The sequence below is a fragment of the Tympanuchus pallidicinctus genome, unplaced genomic scaffold (assembly GCF_026119805.1).
Source record: "Tympanuchus pallidicinctus isolate F22 unplaced genomic scaffold, pur_lepc_1.0 scaffold45, whole genome shotgun sequence".
Lineage (NCBI taxonomy): Eukaryota > Metazoa > Chordata > Aves > Galliformes > Phasianidae > Tympanuchus > Tympanuchus pallidicinctus.
The window spans coordinates 1,116,381-1,138,267 of record NW_026294764.1 but is presented as its reverse complement, the minus strand read 5'-3'; the positions used below and the strand labels follow the sequence as shown (position 1 = coordinate 1,138,267).

The window sequence follows — 21,887 nt, the reverse complement described above, 5'->3', positions numbered from 1 at the left end:
GCAGTCTGCAATCCCCTAAATATGGGTCAGTGAACCCAGCAATGCTGCAGGGCTTCTCCCTCCAGCCTGGGAGACAGGGCAGGGGGAGAGTGGGAACAGGGCAAGGCCAACCCAGCACAGCCAACCCTGTGAACCCATTACCAACCTAGGCAACACTACAAACCCGTTATCAACCCTGTAAACCCATACAATTCTACAAACCTATCACCACTCATTCAACCCTACAAAACACAGTAACCCACTGCAGGATGCATTCCAGCGCTGGGTTAATTGCAGAAGTGTAACCCAACCATAGCAGGCCCCATAGACCCCACTGTCACAACAAAAACCAAAGGAACGACAGAACTATTTGAGCCAACACAAGAACAAATAATTTTAATGGTTTTTCAGCAGACCGTACTTTTCTCGGAGCTCCACAGTCTCCTCTCTTTGAAGTTGGACAGATACAGTAAACACAACAAATACATGATACAACCCATCACAGCTGGATTAAAAAAATACACAAAAAATATAATACATAAAAAAAATTATTATTTTTAACATTGTGGACTGACACAGCTCTAAAAATGGTGATTGTAACCCTGGTAAAGCTTTACAAAGTCTTTAAAAAAATAAAACAGTACTTCATGTGAAATTCATAAATACATTGGAGGAGAACAGAGGGGCTATGGGGAGGGCAAGGAGGATCTCTGAGGCCGTGGCTGAGTCTTAGCTGGGGCAGGAGGGAAGGATGGAGGGATAGAGAGAAGGAGGGATGGATGGAGAAAGGGAGGGATGGATGGAGAGGTAGATGGAGGGATGGAGGGAGGGATGGAAGGAGCACAAAGCGGTCCAGTTAACAAAGAGCTCCATGTGATGGTGGGAGGTTTGAACTTGGATTCCCAGAGTTTAAATCAGTGAGCGAAAAAAGAAAAAAAAAAGAAAAAAAAGAAAAAAAAACAGCACAACCACAAATAACAAATGAACATGCTACATATGAGAGCCTGGGACGGGGGGGCTGAGGCTGTCCCTGTGATTTTCCCCTTTCTCCCTGTGACCCGGCACTGGAATGGCTCTGCTGGGATGGAGCCCCAACACATGGCATCAGCAAAGGGCATTTCCTGAGCTCTGCGCTGCCCCTGCACACCCAGCATCCCATCACCAATCCCCAGCTCCATCATCCCAAAACACTCTGCACTGCACCTCCCACTGCCTTCAGTCTTCCTCCAGGCGGACAAAGTGTTTCTCCCGCCCCTTGCTCCATGTCACCCTGCACAACCCTCCTGGGGATGCTCTCCCTTGCAACCTGCAGGACTGGGCAGAGTACATTGGGTTACTGTGGGCTGTAGCCCCATATTCCCTCTGAGCAGAGCCAGTCTTGCATCCCATATATCCTCTGTCCCCTCTCGGTCCCCTCTCTATCCCCTCCTCTTCCCATTCACAGCTCAGCTCCATGATCCTCCGGACTCGGCTGCTTCCCACTGAGAAAAAGCCAATATCAGAACTGTAAAAACAGAAAAACAGGCCAAAAAAAGATGGAAAATGTACATATGCAAAATAAATCAAGCAAACCCACTGCACCATGGCAAATTGCACCGAGGGGTGCTGGGGCTGGAGAAAAGCCTGAATGCAATTCCTGGAGTATGCACAAACACCATAGCAATGTGATGACCACGAGCCCCATGGTAAGCTCTGGCCACAGGCACCAGAGGTGACAGCAGGGAGTCCTGGGCACTGTGGAGTGGCACAGGATGGAAAAAGCTCAATTCTGAGCACAGTATTAAAAAGCACTTTTTAATTTAAAAAAAAAAAAAAAAAAGAGCCATTAAACAACGCTTTGCATCTCCCGCTCCCAATACTGCCAGGACAGGATGAGGAACACTCATCCTCATCAAGGCACAATGCAACTTTCTCCTGTTCATTTCTCATGCTTAAGACCACCACCCCTGCTCTGCTCCCATCTGATCCCACCTCTGCCCTGGACTCCATGTCCTCACCACCACTCCCAGTGCCGGGTTACACCACTGTTCAAGGGTTATCACCATGGACCCAGTGACACTACGCGGGGACCTGAACAGGGAGGCAAAAGCAGCACCATCCACCGCTCCAACATCCTGCATGGTCCTGGCTCATCGGCACCACTGCATTCCCCATCCAGCGCTGGACACGGGCTCTTCTCCTTCCTCCCTACATTTCCATTCTCATTCTCATTCTTCTTCTTCTTCTTCTTTTTTTTTTTTTTTTTAATATATATATTTATTTAAAAACTGTTCCTAAAGTAGAAAACATCTGCAATCACAAGTCAGTCTTTTTTGGCTATTGCTTTTCTTCTTATTCCTCCTCCTCCTCCTCTTCCTCCTCCTCCTCCTCCTCTCATCCAATGACTCCCAAGGGGGACTGGGGGGCACAACAGGCGGCACTTCTGCACAACCCTCCCCACGTCCCTGTGTTCCTCAAGCCCCTGCCTGTCCCAAGGGCCCCTAGTCCTTCACCAATTTGTAGACATGATGCTGGGCGCCGTGCTCACTGGTGGACACCTCAAACACGAAGGCGATGCAGAGCAGGGTTTCCTGGGTATCCCTGTTGGTAACAACCTGTGGGGAAGCAGAGGGGCATCAGTAAGTGTACTGGGGGTGGATGCTGTTATTGAGGGTGTTGTGTGGGCTCAGGCATGGCAGCTTTATGTGCACTCATTTTGCTATCTGCTATTTGGGGGGTTGTGCAGAATCAGAGACAGCTGCACTAATCTGCACCACCAAAACTCTGTCCCCCTCATTGTTTAGGCAGTGAGTGCATGGGCTTGAGCACAGCCATTCCATTTTCACCATCAGAGTGTGCTCCCTGCAGTGGGTATGGGTTGGGGATGGATGCACTGCTGCTTTCAGTGTGCCACCCCACGCTTGATAATCACCATCCAGTAGGCTGCATGCACTTGGGCACAGCTGCTTTATTTGTGGCACCACCACTTGGTGTCCATAACTGGGGCAGTTCGCAAGGCCCCTTGCAGCAATCCATAGCCAATATGACATGTCCCACCATTTGATCCATGCACAAAGCTCTGGGAAGGGTGAATACCTGCAGGATGGTGAAATTCTCCAGGACGCTGTTCATCATGTACTTCTCCGGGAGATGCTTGAGTTTGTGGATGAAATTGATCATGTATTCGCACATGGGGGAGCGGTGGATGCGGTAGACAAAGCGGCTGTTCTCCAACCGCGCGTACTCTGTCTGCAATGACAGCCAGGCATCAGCGGGAGGGTGACACAATAATGGGGAATGCATGCGGCAGCCAACAGGGACACTGTGGAATAACCACAGCCTGTGCCCACACGCCCTACATTCACTTCTGGGGTTTTATCCATCCCACACTGTCCCAGGACTCGAAGCATGGACGCCATTCCCAAATACTCCCAACACCGCACAGCACTCACCTCCACCTTCTCCACAACCTGCTTCCCAAAGGAGCACACCTTGGTGGACACTGTGATGGTCATGTTCTCTGCACTGCTGTACTGACTGCTGACACCATAGAAAGTCCCTGGCCCATCCTGGATTGTGCTGTTCAGATCAGCCTGAAGAGAAAAGAGAGGGATGCTGTCATGAGCCACTGTGTTCTTGGGAAACAGGACACTAAGATGGGTTGTGCAGAAAATCTGTGGGTGCCCCATCCCATGCCACGCATGGGGTCCTGGGCAGCCTGATCTGCTGGGGGGTACCCAGCCCACAGCAGGGGTGCAGCTGGGGGGGGGCTAAGATCCCTTCCAACCCAACCACTCTATGGTCCTATGACCTTTAATGTCCCTCCCAACCCAACCACTCCATGGTACTAGGATCTTTAAGGACCCTTCCAGCACAACCACTCCATGATTCCATGATCTTTAAGGGATGGAGGTCAATCCTCCCAGTCTCATACCCAAAACTTGACGAGGAAGAAGGAGTTCTGGGGCCCACGCTCATAGAGCTCCTTGAGGCCACCCTTCTTCTCAGGGAACTTGTCGTAGATCTGGCGGATGTCTACAGCCTCCAGCAGTGGGTCACTATATGAGGGGTTCGTCTGCCCAATGTGCACGAAGAGGTGTTTGCTATACTGTAAGGGCAAATGGGGTCAAAACAAGGTGGAGGTCAGCTGAAAAAGCTGGGTGACACTGAGGGTGAGGGTGGCCAGGTGTCTAGGGGATGGGGAAGGCGGTGTTACCGTTTCGGCATCCCGTGGCACCTCCATGAAGGCAGAGTACTCAAGGAGCCGCAGCTTGGCAGAGGCAATGGTGCGGTCCTGCCAGACCGGCACAGCTGAGGCAGCTGGTGGCAGCGGGGCCAAGGGTTCATAACCTGGGGGGGACACGGGGCAGTGTCAACTGTTGTGAGCCCCTCTTGTACCACCAGGATGTTGCTTGCCTTGGTGTGCTCCCCCTGTCCCTCCCCAACCTTCTAGGACGGGCATTTTGCTGTGGGGTGGAAAATTTGCACCCTATACCAAAAGGAGAAAGTAGAGACCTGCTGACTATGGGGTTTGGAGCTGGGTTTAAACGCAAGTTTTCACCTCAGGAGGCTGGGAGAGGTACCTTGGATGGGTGACATTGCTATATAGTATAAGGATAAAAAGCATAGGGACAAAAAGCTGTGAGCGTGCCCCAGGGTGGCTGGCAACATCAGGTGGCACCATGAAGGGGACAGAAAGCTGCATCCCCAGCACAGTTGTGAGGTACCAAGTGATACCCTCAGGAAGGACAGCACTTACTGGCTAATGATGGAGGCATGGGTGGCTGGATGGGGTAAGCTGGTTGTGCAAATGGTTTAATGCTGAAAAACAAAAAGTGCCTTGTTAGGTTAACAAGGTTGGGTCCCACGGTGGGGCTGGTTGACATGAGGGCTTGCACTTACTCCTGAGAGGGTCCAGGCTGCCCTGGGATTGGCCCACTCCAAAACTGGGGAAGAGCAGAGAGAACACAGTCAGCACCCCTTGACCACCCAGACCCATCAGCAGCTTCCAGAGTGCCCCTTCCACAATGCAGCCAAGAGGCTGTGACACCCCCAGGTCCATGTATGGGTTCTTTCCCCCCACCCCAAGTATGGGGACTATGGGCACAGAGCCATCCTCACCCTGGGGGCAGCAGAGAAGACGGCCTGAGGAAGAGGAGGGGGGGGGCTGAGCTTGTTCTGTAGGACGCTGGCCGACACAATCTGAGCGGAGGACATGGACGCCATGCTCTGCAGAGCCTTGTCTTTGGAGACTTGGTCCTTGGGGGAGTAAAGAGAGGAAATGGGCATTATGCAGGGCTTTGGGTGGGCTGCCCTCACCTCCCCAGAAGTTTAGCAAAGTGTGGAGGTGTTGTGCAACCAAGAGATCAGGATGGGGGGGGGGGGGGGGGGAAGGGGCATGGTTAATGCAGCCAATACCAAAACTACACAAGGTAATGAACACTATCACCCTGCAAATGGCCTCCCCCCTCATCTACCTCCCCTCCCCACACATGCTGTACCACCTCTCCAGGTGGGAGCTGCCAGGTCTAGGAGGTGTCCCCACTGCCTCCCTGGGGCACAAAGGGTTTAGCAAAAGGCAACGGGATAATCACAGTATCAGAGCTCAACTTACCAAGTTCATGGCCTGTCCGCAAAAGAAAGGAAAAGACATGGTTAGAGCCAACGGGATCTTGAGTACACCCCCTGCACTTCCACTTTGCCATCACAGCCTCGTTTTGGGACTGACTCCCCAGCCCTCATGCCATCCTGGTGGTGGGGACCCCTGCCTTCACTGCTTTGTAATACCCTTCAAATCCTGCTTGCCCCAGTGAGAAGGTGAGAACCAGACTCCTTCAAGAAATCCATTTTCCCCATTTTTTCTCGCATTTTGAGGGCAGAAGCTGACGGCAGCAGGCACTCCCCATCTGCAGGGAGAAGTGTACAAGCCAGTTCTTCACTCCCCTCCTCACCCCACTCAGGGGTCTATGGCCCCATTTATTCACACCTGGGGCACAGCAGATGTGAGATAAATACGGTTTGAGGGAATGCTGAGCTCTGTGTGCAGGAACACATCGGCAGCATGAACCCAAAGAATATGACTGCACCTTAAAGAAATCACCACTTGCTGACAGATGAGAGTTCTGACTCAGTGGGATGAGAATTTGTCTTAAGGTCCCAGATTTGCCTCCAGGAATGGATGTGAAAGGATGCTCTACATTCACACTGCACTGCTTCGGAGCATTGCTCTTGGTCAGCCCTGAAGCATGGCTGGGGCTGGAGCCATTCATCCAGTGCCCTCTTAAAATTACTTTTTGCAAAGCTTTCTGTTGTCATTCATTCTATTCCACCAGCTGTCCCCGCTCCTGGGCTTGGGGTCTGGTGTACAATCCAAATCATTTGGGGTCCCCTCCCAGCAAACAGCTGGGGATGACAGCGGATGGTCCTTGTGGCACTGGGATCTACCAAACCTGCTCAGCGCTTTCAGAGGGCACAGCGTGGTAATCCTGGAATGACGCCCCCCTGCCAGCCCTAGTGCAGGAGCACTCAGACCCAAATGGCGGCGATGTTTTGGGGACTGAGTGAACCTCACCCAGAAGTTCTGGAGACAGAATGCTGTATTCTTGGGGCCAGAAGCTTTCAGGGCCCCCAAATGAGCCTGAATCCAGCTGAGGGGACTGAATCAGGAGCAGCCCAGGCTGTGCAAATGGGATGCCCTCTATGGTCACCAATGGGGACCACTGGGTGGGGACACCTGGGTGGGTCCAATCCAAGGAGGGCTCAGTCCTTTGGGCGTATCAGTGCCTGCTGTGTCCCTCCATTCCTACCCTCCCAACAAATAACACCAGGAACAGTAGAAATGGTTAAGGACAGGTTAGTCGGGCTGCAGTTAGGAGGAAGGAAGGAAAGGAAAGCCAACCACAGCAGCAGGCGATCCAGTTTTTCCTAGCTTGGCTCCATTCACCCCTGGAACTATGGGTCGTCCTGGGACCATCACTGTGTCCCCAACTGGGAACACTGTCCCCACAACATGGTGTGTGCCATCCTTGAGGACACTGCTTGGGGACATTGCTGTTTTAGCCTCTGACAAGAGCAGGGGGAGACAATCCTTGTGACCATCCCAAGTCTGGGGAAACCTTTTGGGTTTTGCTTTGTTGCTAGTTGCACTGGGATGGGTCTTTTCCCCACTGGGGGATGCCCAAAAGAGCAGAGTGTATCACAAGGGGAGGATGTAAATCCAATTCCATGTGATCCAGGTCGGGGGGTGGAGAGGACACCATGGATACCTCCACATTTTTGGGAGACAAGAGGGAACACGCAGCCCTTGCAGCCACTCCAATCCATCAGTTCCAGGAGCAAAGGGAGGAGGGAAGCAAAAAAAAAGCCATCAAAAGGAGAGGAAGCTGCACACTAGAGAGTGGAGAGTGTTAGTGGTCAGCAGGCAGGAGGGAAGCGGGCGCATACCTTCAGCTTGGACTGAATCTCCCGAGATTTCCGTCGGGCAAGAACCTGCAAGTGGCTAGAGACCTGCAGAGAGAGAGCAGGAGAGGGGAACAGCAGAGCCGTCAACCAGAGGAAAAGAGAGGAAGGAGAGGGGCTGCCCATGCTCAGAGAGACACCGCCGAGGACACCTGGGCACGGGTGCCAACGTACCTTGATGCCAACCTGGTACTCCCGCACCTTCTTCCGAGCTAGAACCTGGATGTGGCTGGACACCTAGCGCCCACCACGCCGTTAGAAAGGAAAACACAGAGCATGAAGACTTGTCCCTGCACTGCCCCAGGGGAAAGTGTATGGGAAAAATGGGGCACGTAGATCCAGAGTTCTCCAGGAGATGCTCGTGGTCTTACAGCATTGCAGTTGCCCTGAGCTGTAGAAAGGAAAGTTGGGGGGGAGGAAGTGGGGTCCATGGGGAGAAGGCGGTGGCTCAGTGTTTACCATCTGTCGGAGCTTCCCAAAAAGACAGCCCCACATCTGTGAGCGCACACATCCCTGCTGTGCTTTCAGTAGAGCTGCAATGAAACTGCTGGTCCCAAAGGGGATGCAGCATATCTGGGACCCCTGCTGATACTGCAGGTGGGAAATTCAATAAGAGGTTTTCTTTTGTGCAGAGCACTCCAAGCGCAGGATGGGGCTGATCTGCAGATCCTGAGTGCATGTCTCTGCTCCCAGTAGGACTCACTTTGGGGGGGAGCAACTTCAGCACCAGCACCCAACTCTCTCAGACAACAAAGGCATGAGGGGGACAACGTCACATACATTGATACCCCCAGAGCATTGCTTTCATCTGTGCCCTCTCCTTCTCTCGATGGAAGGAAATCCAAGTGAGATGCTTGCAACCAGAGATACCCAGCATGAAGGTGAAACACAAGGCTCAAAGCCAGAAATGAAGAATGCAGTGGCTGTGGCTGGACCACAGTCCTCTCCTCCAGCATCAGTCTCAGAAGTTTCCCCATAGCATACGGGTACCAGGATCCCTCCTATGCAGGGACAGTGGCATGGGGCCACCCCAACCCCTCTGTCCCATGTCCCCTTGGGGAAGGTCATCACATCCATGAGGATGCACAGTGGGCAGAGATGAGCCATGTGTATGTTCTAAGTGGGCACAGTGCACAGAGGGCCGCAAGCACTGTGCAAGCAGAAAAGGAATGCCGTGTTTCCCTGCTCTGCTGCCACCCCCAATGCTGCCACTGCCAGGCAGTGTTACTCTGGGGACCATTGCCACACCGCTGTCCCCTGGCTGCAGTGGGCACAGCTGGGACTCAGCCCTCAGAATACCTTCAAGCGCACTGTATGCCACACAAGGCACACAAACAGACAAGGAGCTTTTGGGACATGGGAACAACCTCTGGCTCCAGGTGGAAAGAAAGGGCAATGCGTGGCAATGCTACAAGAGCAGCAGCTCGAGTGCTGTTACGGAGAAATTGACCCAGTGAGGAGAAAGTACAAATGCATGGCATAGCCAGACCCCTCTGGGCACCCCATCCCCAGTGCCCAGATAAAAGCACCCTCAATAAAAGCAGAGTGCCAGCCTCACCTGCTTCCTTGTCCGTGTCTTCCCTGTCCGCAGCTTGATGTAGCGTGCAATCAATTCGTTGCGACCTGTGGGGATGTGCAGCGTCAGCCCCAGCACAGCGGGGAGAAGGGGACAGCATGGGACGAGGGGACACTGGTCTGTAACAAGGGAGGAGGCTCTGCCAGGAGATGGCGCTGCCAGGACAGCTGTGAGGCCCGAGGGAACACTGGGGTGGCCCATGGGGACATTGGAGTGGCCAACCGCCAGCGAATACATGGGAACATGGGAACATCCGTTGTGTCCCCCCAGCACCATGGAGGACAGACTGGCGGTCAGGGGGTGGTATCCACTGGTACTCCCCCCTACAGAAGTGTCCCCAACATAGGTGACCATGGATCCCCTAAAACCATCCCAATAGGGCACTCCTTTGAGCACAACCCCATTCTGTACATGGGTCCTGGGTGCCCCCTGAGCACTGAGCTTCCCCCAACACACCAAGCTGCCCTTTCCACCAGTATTTCCTAACGTCCTGAGCTTAATTCAAAGCAGAAGTGCTTTTGCACCACATTTTACAGGGCCAGCTGTGGCCAATCTGTGCTCCAACGTCAGAGCAGCTGGGAGCATTCTTCAACCCGGCCCTGTTCCCCCCCAACGCCTCACCCCCCGCACACGGGGGCGGCAAGGCACGCCAGATTTATTTTAATGGACCAGATGGTGGTGGTTGGAACTTGTCGAAATGCCCTTGGAGAGGGTTTCAGCTTTAAAAATAAATAAATAAATAAAAATAAAATAAAATTTAAAAATCCCCACCACCCTACCCTGGGCAGCTCCAGAGCAACTGGGAGGGGAGGGGGAGGGGGGTGAGAGGGGACACATGAGGACTGACAGTGCCAGGTGCTATGGGGTGGCTGCGGTAGACAGGGGGTGGTGGCCACAGGGGGGTCACCATGGGTCCATTGGAAATGTGGGCACAGAGAAGGGTCCCTGTGTTCAGTCCTGTCCTCTGTTCAGCAGCCATGGGTGCCCTGGTGCAACCCCATGGCAACCCCAAAATGGTGGTGCAGACATCACTCCTGCCTTTTAATTAATGAGCAGCCCCTAATGACCAGGACTCACTTGCTCTTGGTTGCCAAAACACTGGCTTGGAAGGAGCCGCAGCACCATGCACCTATCCAGGCCTCATCCTGCCCAGCACTCAAGGGTGCCCCATGTACCCATGCCTCATCCTGTCCAGCACCCACAGGTGCACCGGTGATGTGGTGCCATAGGGTGCAGCAATGCCTGTGACTTGTGGGGTGTTAGGTTTGGGACCTTCAGCACTCTGGCTCCACGCAGCCCATTCCCATGTCCCATCCCCATGCTCAGCAGTGTGGAAGCAAATACGAGAAATGAAACCTAGATGCAGCGATGCACCCAACATGATGCCCAACACTGGACATCTCCCCACACCTCTGCCTCATCCCACTGGGGTGCCCATGGCTGTGTCCTTGTGATTCACTCGGAGCCATGCCATTCCCTCGGTGAGGGCACATCCTCCTCCAAATTACCACATTCCCCAAATTCCTCTCCCCTGACACCACCACGTCAACCAGTTGGACAGCTCTGTTAAAAATAACCCAGTGGGACACGCCGGCGGCCAAAGAGCGGTGCGAGCATGACCAGCCCACCCCATGGCTCCCACCTGCTCCTGGGGCACGTGCACATCCCACACCCCATTTCCATGGGACACTGGCACCATCCCCTGAGTCAGCACAGTACTAAGCAAAGCCACTCATCCTCTCATTTGGGTGCTCCAAGAGGGTTCCCAAATCAGTGCCACCTGGAGATGTATAGCCCCAGTGTGACCCAATCGCTCTCCCTATGAATATGTTTCAGACCCTGCCTTCCCCCTTTGCAGTGCCCAAAGCCACTCATCCTTTGGGTGCTCCAAGGGGGTCCCAAAGTATTGCTGTCATGCGGGGATGCTTGGACCCAGTATAAACCCATTGCTCTCCAACAGGTTTGTTCCGAACCCCACTTTCCAAAGGCAGCTCTTAGAGAAGAGCCCTCTGCAATGCCACCCCCAACCCCTAAATACAGAGCCCTCTGGGTGTGCGATGGGAGGTGGGGGCCACTGCCTCTTTAAACAGCTGCCAGATGGCTCTGAAAGGCTGGAAAAACCGGTCTGCGCCCGGGTGTGCTGCGCAGGGCCAGACTCCCAGCGGCACTTCAGCTATTCCAGGAGAAATCCAAAAAATGCACCCGCTCAGGAAGCCCTGTACTGCCTTTCAGCCACCAGTTCTGACCAGGGTGCCCCAGGGTGGCACTGGAATGGGGATGGGGATGGTATGTACCAGGTACCCAGTGCCCTCTGTGCCGTGGGTGGATAAGCCATTGGATGATGACGGCATTGTCACTGGTGGGTTTGGAGGTCACCACCAGGGATAGCAGTGTGGCACCGTGTCCCACAAGAAGGAGATCTGAAGTCACCTGTCAGGGGCTGACATCGTGGGAGGGAGAGAGAAGGGGACAGCCCCACTGTGGCACAGATGTGGACACACACCTTTGTCCTCTCCTTGGTGGCACTGCGCACCCCTGCCTTCATCACCCATCCTCATCCTTCCTGCTGCAGCGGAAACAAGGCTGAGCCCAAGCAAAACGCATTTCACAAATGGGGCAATGTCACCTGATGCAGAACAAGTGGCTTGGAGTGGGCTGAGGGCCACAGCCACCATTCTCTTGGAGCACTCCCTGGTTCAGGACACTACAGGGAGTGGTATGAGACAGGACCATGCCCACTCCCTGCCCCACGGCTCCACCAAACCTGTCAGTCCAGCACATTGAGAGCAGGAGGGAGGAGATGGCTGTGACAACACCATGGGGACACGGGTCACTGCCCTCTGGTACCCAAAGCCACACAGCTTGGGAAAGAACTTTTGAAGTTGGGGTGCTCTGGGTTGAATCCCAGATGGGTTCAGGGCTCGGAACCAGCCCCATCCCAGTGCACAGTGATGTATACAGTGCCCAACCTATCCTGTGTGTGCACTCACCATACATCTTGCCTTCATCCGAGAGGATGATTTTCCGCCGGCCACAGGGGGGGTAGATTGCCAGAGCCTCCTGGAAGCTCTGCTCGATGTCCGGGCTCCACACTCCCTCAGCATCGTTGTCCAGGCTCTTGTCCATCCCGTCCTGGCCATCTTCCCGCCCCTCCCCGGGGCTGCTGCTGGCGTTCCAGCTGTTGGACGCTATGGTGCTGGCTGCTCTGGGCTCTGAGCCCGAGCTCCCACGGACACGTGGCAACCTGCGAGAACAAAGAGACACCCCTGAGACTTGGCTGCAACTGTCATGGCCATGTTGGAGTCGCAGGTGACAGCATGGTCCCAGTACATCCCCATGCTGGCACTGCACTAGGAGAGCACTCCGGTGCCAAGCATGCACATAGTTGCATGCCTTGGGGACATGGCCACGTTTGCCATTAAACACCCCAAATCCCGCAGAGCAAAGCCACCACATGCCCACCCCAAATATCACTTGGGAACAATCCATGTGCTGCACTACACACAAAGCATTTGGGCATAAGGTGCCCATACAGAGCGCTTGGGCACACATTGACACTTGGGGACCTGTGAGCCTCAACCCTGCACCCCCAGTTCAGCAGAGCAAAGCCACCAGATGCCCATCCCAAATACCAGTTGGGAATAGCCCATGTACTGCACTACTCACAAAGCACTCAGACACATAGTGTACACACAGAGCACACACGGGCACCATGTGTGTCCATGGGACACAAGATGACATTTGGGGACCTGAGCCCCCAAAAGGTGGGGAGGGGATTTGACAAACCAGGTGCCCAAGGATGCTTCCCTGCCCTCCTGCACAGTTTTGCAGAGCAGCATTGGATTCTGTTTGGAGGTGTCTCGCTGTGCAGTGCTACGCTTCCCGTTTGGGGTGGGAGCGTGCAAAGGTCTCAGCACGCAGACATCTCCTTTTAAAGGAACTGCAGCAACTCACTGGCTCGGGCACGCGCCCAGGCTGCTTTGTGTTGTGTTGTGTTCGGTGTTTTTTTTAATTTTTTTAATAAAAAAAGGAACTTTTCTCCCCCCTCCTTCTTTGCCACCACCCTCTCTGTGATGTCAGTCCCTCTGACCCCCCCTTGCTTGCTCCCCCCCATTCCAACGCCCCCCTCACCCCCCCAGCGCTCCCCCTCTTGCCGAACACTGTGGCCAAATAAGGAGAACTGGATTGCAGGATGGAGCCGGCAGCCAGGGGAGGGATGGCGGCAGCGGGCTGCACTGCTCTGTACCCCACGCTGAGCACAGCCCTGGGGGGCTGCATAGGCTGGGGGGAGGGGCTTTGTGTGTGAGCGATGGGGATGGGAGAGGGATGGATGATGCAGAGGGGCTATCACATAGGGCTGAGCCCCCCAGCGCCCACCCCCATGCAGTTCCCTGGGATCTTGTCAACATGCAAACCCCACAGTGGGTGCAGGGATGGGAGAGGGACTGCCAGAATGCAGGGGGCCTGCCTATGGATTGGCACATGGGACTGAGCCCATCCCATACAGCCCAATGGAACCCTGTTCCCATGTAAACCCTATACCGGTGCTGAGGAGACCCCCTGCAGACCCCACAGCACCCAGACCCCACAGCTCTGAAGCACCTGGAGTCTCCCCCGGTAATGTGAGATCCCCCCCTCTGCAGTGGGATCCCCCTCATGGGATTCGGGTGCCAGGAGAGGACAGATCTGAGAATTGGGTTGCAGGGGTTTTGCAGGGTGCTACAGCCTGAGGCAATGGAGGCTTTGGGGAGCCATAGGACTAGTGGTACCACTGCCCACATGGTGACAAGTGGCACATGTCACCATCCCCTTCTCCAAGAGCTCCCAGCTCCTTGCAGCCTCCCCACATCCCTCCCACCTCACTGCCTCCCTCCCCAGCAGGGAAATCCCAGTGCAGCCCTTTCAGGGAAGCAGGGGAAAAACAGAGGGAGGAGGAGGGCAAAGTGGGGCCATGGCCAAGGTGCGAGGAAACAGCTCCTCCTCCATCAAACCTGCTTTTAGCTAGGCCAAGAGATTTTATTTCCTGGAGGGAGGGTGCAGAAAGGCAGCAAGTCACAGCTTTGACGTAAGGGGCCGAGCACAGCGCTCCACCCAACCTTACAAAACAGCAACCAGAAAAGCAATTAGGAAACCAGCACGGCTGGACCTGGGTACCAGCCTGCCCGACCTGATCAAGGCTGGGAGGGACTGGAGCTGCAGGAATAATAACATCTCAGTGTGTCCCTCCTCCTGGCTTCTGCTTGGGACAGGGACTCAGCCTCTGTCCCACAAGGACCGTGGCACCTCAGCAGAAACGTTCATAGCCACACGGCAAAGAGATGCTTGTTGCACCGTGGCAACCTTGGGGTACCCAGGAGGGTACAGGATGGGTACTCACAGTGGGCATGGAGGGGGCCACCAGGGCATGGCCAAGGTGAAACTGGGAGATAGAAACAGATGTGGCATTCCTGTGGGCTGCGTGCTCACCCCAAGCTTGGCCCCAGTACAGCTCAAGGGCTCGCCAAGGTGAGGGTCCTCAGTCCTAAAATCCTATGAGAAATCCCTGCCAAACCCTGTGGCATCAAAAGCTTTGCCCAAGGGGTTGCAAAGAGTGGGTGCACAGATTGGGGAATGGAAATATTGAGGACACAGTGGCGGTGCCCAAGTGCCCAGGTCAGGAGCAGAGTGCTGGCAGGGCACAGTGGGGGCAGGAGCAGCAGAACCTGATGCAGTAAGGACTGTGGGGGGCAGAGGATGTGTGGGAGGAGCATGAGGGCAACTGGGGCTGGGAGCACAGGGATGGAGCTGGGAGCATGGGGATAGAATGGGGAGCATGGAGTGACACCTCATCCCCAGCATAGCTACTGAGCTTGGGGTCAAGATGCATACTCTTCTCCCCAGCATGCTTAGCCCCAAAAGCACTTCCACCCACCACACATCACTGCAGCCCCATATCCCAATTATGTGGAGCAGAAAGCCAGGATTTGGGGTCTGCCCAAAGCAAGAGAGGATGGATGGATGGAGGAAGATGCCATCCTATGGTGGCTATCATCATGACACAGGGACCAGGACCTTCATCTTGCTCCTCACTTGCCACAGCCACCCCTGCCCTCCTAGTGGCATCAAGGTGGCCCTGCTGTGGGTGACAGCTTCCCCAACTCCATGGGGAGCAGCCTCAGGACTGCAAACTGGGGACACACACATTTGAGCATGAGCAGACGCAGCACAAAGGGCTACTGCCACTACTTTACTCCCTCCGCGCGCAGCGGAATGGGGCAAGCCAGCCCTCCCTACTTGGACCCCATAGCAAAAGGATAAAAGTTCAGCAACAAGTTGGGGCAGGCATCGTGGCGGGCGCAGCCTCACCTGCACAGTAACTGCTGTGGTGCAGACACTTGATGGGGAGGGGTGGGGGGAAACACGGGGTCATCACCACTGGTGGCACAGAGGGAATCGCTCCATTGGGCTGTGCTGCTCAGACGTTGAGGCAGGATGGGTGCGATGTGCCCCGAGGAGGACATTCGGGGTGCCAAGAGGAGCTGCCCCCTTTGGTTCTGCAGAACCCCAAGCCAACAAACCCCAAAGCAGAAGCCCCAATGCATTGGGTGCAATGCAAGAGCCCACCCAGACACCAGAAGACAATCTGTGGGACTGTCCACGTGTTCCTCGGTGATGGGAGGAGCACAGGGTCACCCACACCATGACATATCCCACAGGGCTGTGAGTGGGGCAGTGGAGTCCCACCTGCAACGAGAACATGACCGATGTTTCAACAACACAAGGTCTCCTAGGAAGACCCCAGCAATGGGAAGACGTTCCCCTGTTCACTAATATTCCATGCTGCACACCAAACCATGATGCTCACTGTGCAATGACCCTTCGTCGGCACTGGGGCTGGAGGTGGCACAGCTTTGCTGACCCCACTCTCTTCCACCCAGCAGCTCTGGGGCTGCAGTGTGGGACTCCCCTGCTCCCTTCCACCCAGGGCTGTGCCACGGTGCCACCAACAAGCCCCTGGTACTTCCTACAGAGCAGCCTGACTAGTTTCCTTTCCTCTATTGCTTCCTGTCCCTTCCGGCTTGGCAGACGGCTCAGGAAGCAATCAGAGCAGGGAAACTGCAGGAGGCCACGTGGCAGCATCCCACCGGGGTCTGTGGTGCCACTAGGGCCATCCAATCATGGGATGCTCATCTGTGGGGTGCCCAACCATAAGGTGCCCACCTACGGTGTACCCACTGCGACCCCACCCTGCAGACCTCAGCACAGTTCCCCAAAAAAACTGCCATCACTGCACTGGTCAAGGATGCTCCATTTCAAATCACGAGGGCAAATGATAGGGAAATCTCATTGATGTGTCCCTGTAAAATTAGGGTATGGTCAAGGGATAAGACCTAGGTGAAGCTCATGGTGCCTCAGGTAAGATGCTCCACACTGGTTTTTGGCTGCTGGAGGACCTACACTAGTTTCACCCAAGGCTCTGGGCCCGGGACATGGGGACAGATGGACACTGTACCCCATCCTCTGTCCCTCCTTGCCCCAATTACCCTGCCCAGCCAGGGCGTTGCACCCGTCAGGTCATAAATAGAAAGCTTTGACGGCATTAATTACTCTCTGTGTTATGAAACGAGAGCAATGAAAACAACAGGGTTGGGGTTGAAGACAGGCCACCACCATGGCCACCCCATGACACCCACAGCACCAGGTGACCTGGAACATGGAAGGGATACGAAGGAATATGCTTTGCTCCCACCCCAAAAATGTGCCCATCCTGGTATGCATGGGGACATTTACCACAGGATGGCCACTGTGTCCAGGACCCCAAGACCCATTGCCACCACAGGCAAGGGAGAGCTGTGGGTACCAGGGCTCTGTGCACACACATGGAGCAATGTCCCCTTGCTGGGTGGGAGAGACCCCAGAGACCCCCTCAGGACACACTCTTTCCACGGAGGAGAAGGTTTGGGTGCTGCTGACCCCACTGCAGGGAGAACATCTTCTTAGGGATGGAGACTTTTGGGTGAAGAGAAGGAAGAAGAGCAGGAGGAAGAAGGCTTCAATGCATTTCTCACTTGCTCCCTTCCCAGTCACCTCCGCCCCCAAGAAACCCAACCCTACCCTGAAGCAGCTGCACTGCTGCCTGCACCGACACCGCGGGGTGAGCACAGCACTGCACAGAACAGGAAACCAGTGGGGCATGCAGCAAAGGGAGCAACAGCCAACCCCCAAACTCATAGGAAAAGGGTTGCAGGGTCACAGGAAGGCTTGCAGAATGCAACCTTTCCTGCCTGATTTCCCAAGCTAGGGACAGTGGGGTCACTGCTATGAGGTCCCCAGTGTCACCAACCCACATGGGACAGCCTACAAACCAAGACCATGCAAAAACAGTGCAGCACTGAGTGCTGTACCACTTTATTCCCAGAAAGGGATATTTAGGCTCAGCATCACCTCACTGCTTGCTACCTCAGACAAGCAAAGTGAGTGAGCGAAGCACCCTGCTGTGCCATGGACATGCACCATCACTTTCTGCTCAATCTCTCTCAGCACTGCCCAACCCATCTATCGTCCCCACTGGGAGTCTTGGGGGAAGCTCACTCCCATCAGGCAGGCAGGCACAGGGTCCTGCCCAGTGCCTTCACCTTGAGAGGGATGAAGCCCGTATCATCATCATCACCAAACCCAATGTCCACACTGGTTGTATGCACAGCAGGAGTCAGCAGCTGGGGGAGGGCAGTGGGGAGCTGGCACGGGCCCGCAGCCCATCCTCCATGCACAGTGCAGCTGTAAACTTCGAACATCTTCCGGAGAGAAGTTAGTGGCTGTTGTGAACAGCTGGGTTTAATTTGATGAGGAGTGAGGAGGAGACAGTCGTGGGGAAACAATATGGCTTGGCGCTCCTGGGCGAGAAGCCCAGAGCCCCAGCAGCACTCCACTTCCCAACCGAGGTGAGGAAACTGAGGCATAGAGCTGCTGGGACACCAGTGGCTGAGGCCTCTGGGAGTGGTGGGATCACTGTCTCTGGAGGTGTTCAGAACCACGGAGATGTGGCAGCGAGGGACACAGTCAGTGGGTAAGGTAGGATGGGTTGAGGCTGGATGGGATGACCGTAAAGCCACGGCGCCCATCTCCCAAATGGGTAAAACCACCGCTCCAGCAACCTGTCCAAACCCGCACTGTATCGTTGTGTGCCCGCTGCAGGCTGGCATGGGGCACAGCCCCGACGGCTCACCCCATTATTACCTGCCTCCCTCCCTCCGTCCAAAAAAACATTTCGTAACACAACACGTGACGGTGGCAATCACGAACGCCCACACGCTTCAGGTGCTGTCCCCAACCACAACACAGGTGCTTGGGCTTGGCCACCCTGGCATGCTCCCAGTGCCTGACCCGGGCACCGACCCCCAAAAAAGGATATTTCCCAGCAGCACCCCAGGTTGGGCCAACACATAGAAACCATGATAGTCCCTTACAGCCTTGGAGCACCTTGGCGGTTGAAGTACAAGAGGAGCTCTTTGGGATCACAATACTTCAGATAGTGTCTGTCCCACCTCTGTGAGCACAAACCCACAAACCTCGGGAATGGTTCCACAACCCATTTTCTGCTATCCACCTCTGCCCCTATTCCCACAGATGGAAGGCAGAAAGCCCCATTTTCTCCACAGAAAGTCCAACATCATCCATTTCTCCCCATCCCAATCTCACTCTTTGTCACACTTGGTGTGTTGGATGGGAATGGTGCAGCTCCGTGATGTTTCATAGGTTAATTATAGCCAGTGAACACAGCAACTCCCACATCTCCATAAGACACCAAGATGCTCCCAGCTCCGCTCTCACAGCAAGGGGTTAAACGGCGATTAAAGACGGTGCTGTTTCCGGTATCATGATAAATAGTGACCGTATGTCATGGGAAACGCAAGTGAGTTCTTCTGCTGTGGGCTATGGATGGGTCAGGAGGATGGAAGGGATTTTGCAAGACATGAGGGGGATATGGGCTGAGAAGGTTGGTCCCTGTGCAGAACCTCTTTTGTCCCCTGGAATGCCATGGTCAAACCATCCCCATGCTCTGCGCTGTCAGCCCAGCCCGGCTGAGAGCCCCTGCAGCACCGTTATGCAATGTGGCCGCTCCCAAAGGGTTATTTTTGTTAGAAAAGCTGCTGCTGTGCCAAACCTGGGGGCAAGCACGGCCTCAAGCTGTGCCTGAGGTTCTGCAAGGATAGGAAGGTCCCCTCATTCTCCCATCCCCACTCAATGTCCCCATCCCCACTGAGCAGGGCAGATCCCTGCATAGACTCAAGCATGTCCAAACCCAAAACTTTGTACCCCAATGGGACTTATGTCCCCTATATCAGGGAGCAGCTGCCACCTCCCCACCAACTGGGCCATCCCTGGTGACCTCAGCGAGACTCCTCACGCCCCATTTGGGGAGCCACTCATGGGAAAACCACCCCAAAATCCAACGGCTGAGAAGAGCTTTGGGGCCAACAGTGCTCCAGATGTGACAGCACAAAGTGGGGTTCAATGCACCCCACAGCCCCCCAGCAAACACACAGTGCCCCCAGGCAGCGCAAAGCCCTGACTCACGGTGCACACGTCGGAAAGCGATAGGAGGGGGCAGAGGACGCTGGAGCCCAAAATACCCCAGTGCGCCTGACACAGAGATTAGCGCTTTGCTGCGACACTGTCGCCTGGCCTAGCTTGCCATGGCCCCCAGAAAAATCCCAGACCCTCTGCCCCAGTGTGGACCAGCAACACATGTGCATGCTTCCCCATTCCCAGCAGTTTTCTCCCTAAAAATGACTTCTTCCTGGGTGATTTTGGGCTGGATGTTATTTTTCTTCTGAACAGGAGAAGTGAAAAAACAAAACAAAACAAAACCAAATGAGAGTGCAAAAATAAAATAATAATAATAATAAAGATGACACATTGCCGAAAATTATACACCTAATCGCTGACTCGTTAGCAATGCGCCCCTATGACGAGGCACAAAGTGTTTAGCATACACTCAGCGCATGGTCATGTGTGTGACACACATGTAACGTGACACGTCCCCGTGCCCTGCGACCCCACTGCCTTTGGGGTGGGCATGGCGGGGTGGGCATTGTGCCAGGGCTGTTTATGTAACGCCCGCTCCGAAGTATAGGCTCTATTGCACACAAGGCCCCTTTGTAACCCTATGTGTAATCCGGAGATGCACAGCGTGAAGGGGAAAAAACATGGATTCACTCCGACGCAAACCCTTTGGGATGAGAAATGATGAGTGGGGTCGGGGAGGGATGAGCCGTCCCGCAGCGCTGAAAATGGGAAATGGTTGGAGTGAGGGGGGGGAGGGTAAGTGGGGAGAGGGGTGAGGGGAGCTGAGTGATGGGGGGGTCCCGGCACTGAGTGGGCTGGGGGCACTGCAGAGCCGTCCGGGGAGAGAAGGAGCGGCCGGGAGGAGCGCACGGAGAGGCCCCGGGGGCGCTCCCAAAGCCGAGCTCCCGCCCGGCTGCTGGTGGGTCGGGGGGCACATTGGACCCTCTGTTCACCTACCCCTCCCCCCCCCGTTCCCCACCGCCATCCTATGGAGCTGGAGCCGCCCCTCCCGGGCTCGGTGCAGGCGGAGGAGGGCTGCGGGCCGAGAGGAAGGAGCGCAGGAGGTGGAGGAGAAGGAGGAGGAGGAGGAGGAAGGGGGGTAGGGATCTCTTCCCGACGGCGCTTACCTGCTCCGTGCTCCGGAGGGCTGGGCCGGCCACGGGAGCCGGGAGAGGACTGGGACCGAACCGGGACCGGAGCTGGTGCCAGGGATGGGCCGGGGGAGGACGATAGGAATGCGAGAGCGCTGCAAGCTCCGGAGTCCGCACAGGGAACCAGGCTCAGGGACGGGAAAGTTTATGCAAGGGAGGAGCAGAAAGTTGGGAGTCAATCAGGAGGCGGAGGGGCAGGGCCGACCCTCCTCCCCCGGCCTTCCTCCCACCCTCCTTTCCCGGTGCTCTTCCCTCCCTCCTCCCGAGTACTCCCGCCCCGTCGGGTCCCATGTCCGACCCTCGATTCGCGGTCCCGTCGCGGTGCGGGGATACGGAGGGTTCGGCCCCCCCGGAGCACAGCACAGCGGGAAGAAGGGGCAGCGCAACCCCGACTCCGGGAGGGACTTCTCGGAGCCTTTATCCTCCTTCTCCCTCAGCTTGGGGTGCTTCTGCCCTGTGCCAGCCTTCATTGTCCTCTGTGCACATCCTCATCTTCCTGTGCTCGCCTCCCGCACACCCCTATTCCTTCCTGCACATCTTCATCCCATAAACACCTTCACCCCCAGTATCCATCTTCACCCCCTGCACACACCTTCACCCCTTCCCCTACACTTCTATCACCCCCCCACACACACCCTTATGCTGTGCCACACGCCTTCATCCTTCTCCTCCCTCTCCTCATCCTCACACCCTCATCTTTCTGGAAACACCTTCACCCCCTCCCAAATACCTTCATCTTATCCTCACACCTTCATCCTCCTCCACACATCTTCATATTTTTCCTTGCTTATATATCCTTATCCTCATCCTAGACCCTCATCTCTCTCCAAACACCTTCATCCCTATTCTCTTCCTCGTCATTACCATCCTCATATCCTCATCTTCCTCCAAACACTTTCATCCACTTCCAAACACTTTTATCCTTTTCCTCATCCCTCCCCCCCCCCCCCCCCCCTTCATCCTTACCTCCTCATCCCCCTCCAAACATCTTCATCTCTTCCAAAATAATTTCATCCTTATCCTCATACCCTTATCCCCATGCTAGACCCTCATTCCTCTCCAAACACCTCCATCCTCCTTCTCTCATACCTTCATCCCTCGGTGCACTCCCCCACACAACCACAGTCCCCCATTTCCTGAACACCCATTCTTCCCCGTGGCACCAGGATGGGGATTTCAGCCCATGCGCCTGTGAT

The 21,887-nt window shown here is 55.2% G+C and overlaps 1 protein-coding gene across 5 annotated transcripts; it reads right to left on the bottom strand.

Annotated features, from left to right (window-relative positions):
• Positions 1-348: 348 nt before the first annotated feature.
• On the bottom strand, positions 349-20,856 carry TEAD3 (TEA domain transcription factor 3). Of its 5 annotated transcripts, none has more exons than XM_052702398.1 (13): positions 20,668-20,856; positions 11,983-12,236; positions 8,975-9,039; positions 7,402-7,653; positions 5,573-5,584; positions 5,080-5,217; positions 4,861-4,904; positions 4,718-4,779; positions 4,175-4,308; positions 3,893-4,066; positions 3,411-3,551; positions 3,055-3,207; positions 349-2,573 (listed from the first exon to the last, which is right to left on the bottom strand). In XM_052702398.1, exons 2-13 carry the CDS (start codon positions 12,116-12,118, stop codon positions 2,460-2,462), a joined length of 1,425 nt encoding a protein of 474 aa, XP_052558358.1. In that variant the 5' UTR covers positions 12,119-12,236; positions 20,668-20,856; the 3' UTR covers positions 349-2,459. The 5 variants fall into 5 exon arrangements, with proteins under 5 accessions (XP_052558358.1, XP_052558360.1, XP_052558359.1 ...); XM_052702400.1 differs by having other exon boundaries at positions 7,591-7,653; positions 20,668-20,854; XM_052702399.1 differs by having other exon boundaries at positions 7,402-7,464; positions 20,668-20,854.
• Positions 20,857-21,887: the final 1,031 nt, after the last annotated feature.

Bases quoted from the DNA above. Each gene is read 5' to 3' on its own strand.
- TEAD3 (XM_052702398.1), bottom strand. From the start codon at position 12,118: ATGGACAAGAGCCTGGACAACGATGCTGAGGGAGTGTGGAGCCCGGAC. The intron at 4,780-4,860 runs GTAAGTGCAAGC...TTTGTTTTTCAG, and splicing joins CAGCCTGGACCCTCTCAGGA to CATTAAACCATTTGCACAAC. The intron at 3,208-3,410 runs GTGAGTGCTGTG...CTGTCATTGCAG, and splicing joins AGGTTGTGGAGAAGGTGGAG to ACAGAGTACGCGCGGTTGGA.